Source organism: Amphibalanus amphitrite, unplaced genomic scaffold, assembly GCF_019059575.1.
Source record: "Amphibalanus amphitrite isolate SeventyFive unplaced genomic scaffold, NRLGWU_Aamphi_draft 000033F_arrow, whole genome shotgun sequence".
Taxonomy (NCBI): Eukaryota; Metazoa; Arthropoda; class Thecostraca; order Balanomorpha; family Balanidae; genus Amphibalanus; species Amphibalanus amphitrite.
The window spans coordinates 693,948-702,144 of record NW_024881529.1 but is presented as its reverse complement, the minus strand read 5'-3'; the positions used below and the strand labels follow the sequence as shown (position 1 = coordinate 702,144).

General features: G+C 45.9%; 1 protein-coding gene across 1 annotated transcript; it reads right to left on the bottom strand.

Moving 5' to 3' along the window:
- Positions 1 to 3,060: 3,060 nt before the first annotated feature.
- On the bottom strand, positions 3,061 to 6,946 carry LOC122369085 (lysozyme-like). The gene is made up of 3 exons (XM_043343494.1): positions 6,590 to 6,946; positions 5,292 to 5,494; positions 3,061 to 3,357 (listed from the first exon to the last, which is right to left on the bottom strand). The coding sequence occupies exons 1-3, from the start codon at positions 6,836 to 6,838 to the stop codon at positions 3,207 to 3,209; spliced, it is 603 nt and encodes a 200-aa protein (XP_043199429.1). The 5' UTR covers positions 6,839 to 6,946; the 3' UTR covers positions 3,061 to 3,206.
- Between the last annotated feature and the right edge of the window lie 1,251 nt (positions 6,947 to 8,197).

The following is an 8,197-nucleotide window of genomic DNA, read 5'->3' as shown; positions in this document are numbered from 1 at the left end:
GGCGGGTCGACCGACTTAAAAACCCAGAAGTAGATATAGTTACCTCACTTTTAGCCTAATGCATTAGTAAATAGTAGCCTACAGTCACGATCTCTCTTATTGACCTGTGTATGAATCGGCGGCGCGAAGCGCCGCAAAAATTTGCAAAAAAAAGTTGTCAAAACACAGCTCTAAAACACAAATATTACAACCTTTTTAGCATGCTAGTACAAGCCGGAGTTCCTTCACAGTACACATATGAATTCCGATTCAATTTGACACGGTTGGTGTTATTACAGTCACTGTTATTTCTCTCTTATTGATTGGTGTATAAATCGGCGGCGCGAAGCGCCGAGAAAATTTGCAAAAGAATGTGTCGAAACACAGCTCCAAAACACAAATTTTACCACCCTTTTAGCATTGCAGTACAAGCCGGAGTTCCTTTACAGCACACATATGAATTCTGATTCAATTTGACACGGTTGGTTTATGTAATTACAGTCAAGATTTCGTATTGACCTGTACGTATGTACATAAATCGGCGGCGCGAAGCGCCGCGAAAAATTTGCAAAAACATTTGTCAAAACACAGAGGGGGCCTCCTCTCTACAGAGGACCACCGATCTCTACTGCGGGCCTCCTCTTTTCACAGGGCCTCTTAACTACAGAAGCTACAGGGCCTCCTCTCTACAGAGGGCTTCCTCTCTACTGAGGGTCTCTCCCTTTAAGAGGGCCTCCTTTACAGAGGGCCTCCTCTCTTCAAAGAGCCAGAGGACCTCATCTCTGCAAAGGGCCTCCTCTCTTCAGAGGGCCTCTTCTCTACAGAGGGCCTCCTTTCTTCAGAGGGCCTCTTCTCTACAGCGGGTCTCCACTCTTCAGAGGGCCTTCTGCATTCAGGCGGTCTCCTTTCCACAGAGGGCCTCCTCTCTACACAGGGCCTCCTCTCTACATAGAGCCTTCTCTCTACAGCAGGTCTCCTCTCTACAGAGGGCCTCCTCTTTAAAGGGGTCTCCTCTCTACAGGGGGCCTCCTCTCTACTGAGGGCCTCCTTTCTACAGAGGACCTCCTCTACAGAGGGCCTCCTACCTACTGAGGAGTCAGAGGGGCCCTAGCGGTCAGACACAGACACTAGCGGTTATTCACTGGAGGCCCCAGGAAGTAAGAAGGGCCCTAGCTGTCAGGCTGGTCAGAGGGCCCTGAATGTCCTGACGTGATTTTTGGGATTCCCGTGAATTTCTTTCGCCTCAGACGTGATTTTGACCTGCCAGGGCCCAGGGGCACTAAAAATAAAACAAACAAAATAAAAAATGAAAATAGGACATCACCAAAATTAAGTGACCGAAATCCGTTGAGTTTTTAATTTTGCGTATAGGTAGGGGCACCACGAATTAAATTCATGACCATCCCCTTGGAGTTTTCCTGGATCATCCCCTGGTGCTCACACGGTTGAGACAAAAACGAGTAAGATTCTGGTCTTCAATACGCCTTTTCACGCAACACGATCCAGAAAAACAAAGGTATTAGCTCAGAAGTGTTTGACAGGTGATTTTGAGCATGCAAGACGGCGTCTATAGCGCATTTAGGTCTTCGGCTTTTGGGGGGGGTCAAATGACCCTCTCAGACCTTTTGGGGGGGGTCATGACCCCGTGGACCCCCCCCAGGATCCGCCAGTGTGAACACGGAATATTCACATTAGAGTATCTTAACACCCCACTCGAGGAGCGCTAGGGCAAACAGTACGATATAGGTATGCTCCGGACATAGGCGAATAATTTTACTTCGTGATTTATATGATGCATATTTTCTGAGACACATTCATTAGGAATAGGATGACAAGCGTAAATTATACATACCGTAACTTTATTAACCATCGCACTTGTGGGGAGGGGGAGGGGGAAGGGGTCGGATAAAACCCCATGGTTTTCCGCTAATTACTCGCGCAAAAAGCGGCCGATCGCGCCGAAACTTTCGGTGCCCTCGAGATCATCAATATTACATCTAACCTAAAAAATTCATGACTCTGACCCAACTGACCTTTGACCTGTGGCATATTTCTCGAGACCATGTTTGGCCGGAATCGCGATTCGGCGTATGCCAGCTCACGTTATCCGCGGTTTCCAGTTTTTTTTTTTGTGGTTTTAAACGTTCAAATATGTGAAATGCTGTTGGTGCCATGCATAATGGTGGGTGGCAAGGTCACGTGAAGGTCAAGTCAAGGTCATTGACCTTTTGATGACCTTGGTTCACTTTTTCGAGTTTTACTTGTTTCTAGGGTAGTTTTTGGTGCTGATTTCGATTTTAGCAGCCATTTGAATATTTACGAAGTAGTTCTGGTGCCTTCGTTCCATGCTACGAAGCTATCAGTAGTAGGTGACACTTCTATGGATGGCTGGCAGGACGCCTACTAGTTGATCTAACCTGACCTGACCCGACCTGGCCTAAATGCATAAAGACATCGTCTGTGATCAAAACTAACATGAAATTCGTGATCAGCACCCCAAAATACCCCGTAACACCCTAACCTTGCGAAGTTTCGAGAGATCTCGATTTCCCAACTTTAGTTGGGTCATTAAACTGACTTGGAAAGTCAGCTTATGACCTTGGACTTTGAAATTGGATATATTCGGCCTCATTTCGTCATAGGCAGCACGCTTGACTTTTCCGCGAAGCTCTAGCTTGATCAGGGGCCAAACGGCTGAGCGGGGGTCCAATTGAACCCCCTATACTATGTTGATTATGCACATTTACAGGTAAAATTCTCACCAGGACACACCAGCCAACATATGTGCACAATCTGGCTACAATTCTACCTATGGTTTGCCCTCTACGAATAAATACGTGCTAGATCGGAAAAATCCCCACTGTGCAGCGTTCTGGTTTGACCCAAACTGGGTGGAATACCAATAAACAATATGAGAATGACTAAAATTAAAAATGCCTTCTAATCATCCAATTATTGCATTGCATCAGTGGATTTCATTTCATCAATCATCATGCCTATCAACTTTTGCTCTTGACTCGTCTATGTGGAATCTAAGCAATAATGGTTGCACCTAGTTATCTTCTTCGTAAAACACTCACATGATGCGATAAACAAAATGTATTAGCTTTAGGATGACCATGAGCACCTAGTACAAATTCCCTGTGTCGCAGGACGATTTGCATATCTCTATACACGCCATCTCATCGTTTTCGAAGTGCTACCGGCGTCACCTTCGCTCGGGCTGCTCAAGCCGAGCTGATGCACGGCTCGAAGTAGAAGTCGTAGTAGTTGTTGCAGGATTCCGTGTGGATGCTGTACGGCCCGCAGTGGTGGAGCCGGACCTGCTCCTCGCAGCTGCACGGCGCAGAGTGGCCCACGAACATGGTCTGGCAGTACCTGGCCGCCAAATGTCCTGATCGTCAGTACGGGAAGGTGCTGAGCTGAATGTTACGTGAACTATAATATACCTACATTTCGTCCAAAGAACACCTCAGTTTGTAAGAATCAGAAGTGACGCATGAGGCCACGCATGGTTGGGTGTTTTCCATAGCGCGAATGATTTGCGAAGGTTGTACCTACGTGTATATGAGACTGGGACTCTCATAAGCTATCCCCGACATTACTGGTATGCTTTTGAAAATTCAAACGGCCGTAATAGCCCCGAAAGAGAACTCTATTGATTTTGTTAATGCTAATTTTGTTAATGTTAGAGTCGTTTATGACGTCAGAGGTAAAATTTATCAACATTTAGGCAAATTCACACTTTCAGGCTCTGGTGCTGGCTTCAAATGTCATTTCGAGCTCAATGTTGGTATAACTACTAAGGTGGGGGTCTCAGCCAACTTCGCCATGGTGGGAGGAATTGGCAGGAGGGGAAGGGTCGTATTTGGCCAAAGAGGATAACTCGAAAGCTAAGGAGGCTAGAAAGTTCAAGAAAAAGCGATAGATAGCTCATCACATATAACATTTTGCATAATAATGTTAGTTTTTAATCAGCTTATCAGTGAGGTCACTAAGAATCGCCACAAGTACAGCTGTCACAAAAATGAGGCCCCAATTTTTACCATCTTTCACAAATTGCCGTAAAACTCATCAACCAAAAGAGCTTGAGAATCTCGGAAAAGCCATACGATAGCTGTTTCAAAGTTCTTTCGCCATCATGTCTTCAAATTTGACCGCAAGTCAAGCCAGCGGTTTGGCCCACAGAAGCCAAATGCCATCAAAATAAACGGACCTAATCGAACCCATTTTTGCTTTTTTTGCTATATCTTTGGGGTAAAAAGTATTTGGCATAAAAAAGTAAGACATTTATTTCACCAACATTTTTCACAAGATGAATAACTGCTTGCTCATGCTTTGCTAAAATATGCCACGCTTTTCTCATCGAGACGCTTCAAAGAAATTTTAAGCAGAGGCCTGTTTCATAACAACAAACTATGTCAAATCCGATTTCACTAAACTTTACCACCAGCGGCACCTATACGACAAGAAAAGTTTGTAAATTATATTGTAAATTGTAATTTTTTTTTGTAATCAAGAAGTATAACATTTTAACAATATCATGTTTTTGTCAAGTTATGTCTAGCTGTCACGTCAAAATTTGTTTTATTAAATTATAAATAATGATGATGTTGCAAAATGATAAAAATTATAGTTCACAACATCTTATTATTGAAAGAAATTAGCACGCGAAACATTTGACAGCAGAAAACCAAAACCGTTGAATGCAATTATGGCGCGCGAATGACAGAACATGACGATATTTCAGTATTGTTTATAAGATGATTCAAAAATCATAGGGAATGTGCAAAGTAAAAATAGCATTCCGTAGGAGTTTCTTTGCCGTTCGGCCTCTGATCGAGATAGAGCTTTGCAAAAAAAAAAAAAAAAAACGATCGTGCTGCTCGTGGTGAGAGGAAGCTGATACCACTCAATTTTAAAGTCCTCGGTCATTGGCTGACCTTTCAGGTCAGGTTAATCCTCACACTTATAAAGATGGTCGAACAGTGTTCGTTGATACTCTGGCTCAATCAAAAGCCGAACGGAAGGGGGTGCTATGGAACCCCGTATACGAGTACGTTAGACGCCGCGTAAAAGCCAATAGGTACTCGTACGGTTGAGGGTCAATGACCCCCCCCCTAAAAAAACAATGAATGGTTGGCCCCACTCATTCATATGGACAAACTCTCTAAAAAACGGAGTTTTGGAGGAAGTTTTGAGAGGAATTTCTTTGGGAGAGCTGTTCAGTGTTCGTTGATACCAAATACGACCGTACTAAATGTTCTACCAAATGTTGTAATTCGCGCACTCTGTGGTCAGCTGTCCCTCACTTGGTGATGTAGTTATCTAAGGTCTTGTTGGCACAGGCCCAGTCGCCCATGCACTCGAAGAAGTTGTCGTCCGGACCGGGTTTGTTTGCGTCTATCCAGTAGTTGATGCTCATCCCGTAAGGTCCGCAGTAGATGCCCTCTAGGCAGTTTGTCGGGTCCGGCATTACGCAGTGGGATGCGTCTCCGGTCCTTCCGCCAGAGTTCTGCCGCACGGGACACAGAGGTCAAACGTCAGTGGTCAGGTCACTTTCAGCGAGTACATTAGCTGTTTTCATGACGGTTGCCTGGCAGATATTTGATACACGTTTGGTGTAGGTATGTTTGTTCAATTTAGGCCCATAGTTCAATCTTATAAGGTTTCCAGCTTGTTTTTAGTTGCCTACACCTAGTTTATCAAATCATCAGGAGTTATTTTTTATTAACCCGCGCCACATTGGGGGGGGGGGCGAAACCGCCTCCTGTCCTTTTCCCCCATATTTATTTAAACACATGCTAAGAGCCAAAGAGGACCACCAAACTTTATTACCCCTTTCGACATTCATTTTGCACATCCTGCAAAAGGAAAATATGGGTACTTCAACAGAACGGTCAAAAATGACGTCAGGGTGACATAATGTTCGGTCAATTTAGATGCAAAACATGGTTCTACAAACGACAATCGCTTTCAAGGGTCCATATTTTAGGTAAGGTCTTTTTTTTTGCACGAGAGAGAGAGAGAATACAATAGCGTATCCAGTATCAAACTGCTACCTTACGCTTTCCAAAACTGTGAAATATTGGGAAAAAGGTCAAGACTAACGAAAATGTAGCTTTGATACCAATCTATGCATATTTTGTGTTAAAAAAGGAGCATATATCTATTCGTCGTTTCAAAATATTAAAATGGCAGACCGATCAACTTTGGAGGACAACCGTTTGAAATTTCGGCAATTGCGGGATGAATGGCTTCGGTTTGGAGTCCCGCCTTATGCACTGAAAAACTCGATATTTTGGAAAAAGAAATAACTACACGTAATAATAATTAATAATTAAGTAATGAGTAATAAGCTGGAGGTAATAAGTTATAAGTAGGCAATAGCTATTAATAACTTCAAGAAAATATTTTATTGAAAGTGATCTTCTCTTTTCCGTACGATATGTCTACGCAATCTATCGATCCTGGGGTCATCATATCCATTTTGAACTATAGCAATCAAATGCCAGCCAATACAACGTCGCACAGATTCAATTACCCATCAGACAGCTGGTTGCCACCCCACACATCAGTCAACAGCTTACTGGACCGCCACTTTTCTTACCGCACAGAGGCATTCCCGACAGAGCTCTTCGATGGAGGCCGCCCTCTGCCACAACAGCAGCACAGTCATCAGCGGCAGCAGCATCTTCAGCATGGTGATGGCGCGGTGGGTCGAGGCACGGCGAGAATCTGTGCAGTCGCACCGGCCGGCGATACTTATAGCGTGAATCGGGGGGCGGCCGGGCGGCGGGCTGTCTGAGCCACAGCTGGTTGGCTGCCACGGGCCCGGACGCTGCAGCTCTCTTGTCATGTCCCCCTCCCTTCCCCGCCGAGAGAATGCACCTGATGCAAGTCCCTGCGACCGGCCGCACCTACCGGATACAAAGGCCTGAACTGCGGGGTGAGGCGAAAAAGTTGGGAGCTGCATGCTGGCCATTGGAAACACGTTCAAGGAAAAATCATGAACATGGTGCGAGCTTCATAAACTTATTACGGAGCGAGCGAAGCGAGCGTAGTCTTTCCTTAGATTAACGGAAATTTCTGAGTATGAGCGGCCGGCCGGCCGGCCGGCCGGCTGTGGTCACGCTTTTGCGAGGCTTATATCTCAGCAACCACTTGACCGATTTACACGCGGTAATTTTTGTAGGGTAGCTTCATTCCTTCTACCAAGTATTGGACTATTCCCGATGCATGTGGGTGACCCCTTATGCACGTGCCGGTGCCACGTGCAAAACGAAGAGGTGTCACTTTTGTAATTGTTGCAATATCTCGGTAACTACTTGGCCGATTGCGCTGAAAGTTGGCATGTAGGTAGGCACCCACTAGGCACTGCATATCCATGTGCCAGAGTTGGGGTGCTGCTGCACGTGCGCACGTGCAGGGGTCGTTTCCAGATCTCGAGAACGGCTGGACCGATTGCGCTCAAATTTGATACACGGTTAGGGACCGGTTAGTAGGGTGCCGTGCACAAGTCAGTTGGGACCCATTTTGCACGTGCGCACGTGCAGGGTGCCGCTTCCAGATCTCGAGAACGGCTGGGCCGATTGTGCCCAAATTTGGCACATCGCTAGAGACCGGTTAGTAGGGTGCCGTGCACAAGTCAGTTGGAGGTACCCCCTCGCAATTTCGCACGTGCAAGGCCCACCCTCTCGCTCGCTCCGTTAGTCGCCCCAAAAGGCGTTATACTGGTGTATACAAAGTTGATGTGTCAATTCAGGACGAATTGTTACGGTTTCTGCTCTTCCTCTTCCCAGTTGGCCTGAGGCTGGGAAGTAACACATTTTCTTGAAGTTTGCCTGAACGTTTTCCGAGAAAAAAAAAGACCACACTGCACATAAAACTCTAATCATCACGAAAGTGTCTTCGCGCTACGTGTGTGAGGAGACAATTTTTGGTGTGAACGATGAAGCTTGTCTGTATAACTATATAACTTTGCCGTCTGTATAACTTTGCCGGTCCCGTAGCTCAGTTGGTAGAGCGTTGGACTCCGCATGGTGAGAGCACGCGTTCCCGGTTATAGCAGTCAGGGTTCGAAGCGCGACGGGCGCTTGGCATTTATGGGCCTCCTGACAGGTATGGTTGCGGTTGGTGGCAGGCCGTAGCCAGGCAAAGTCAGTGAGGGGACCGGCCGTGCGCGGCTATGTGCGCACGTTAAACTTTGGACTCTAAA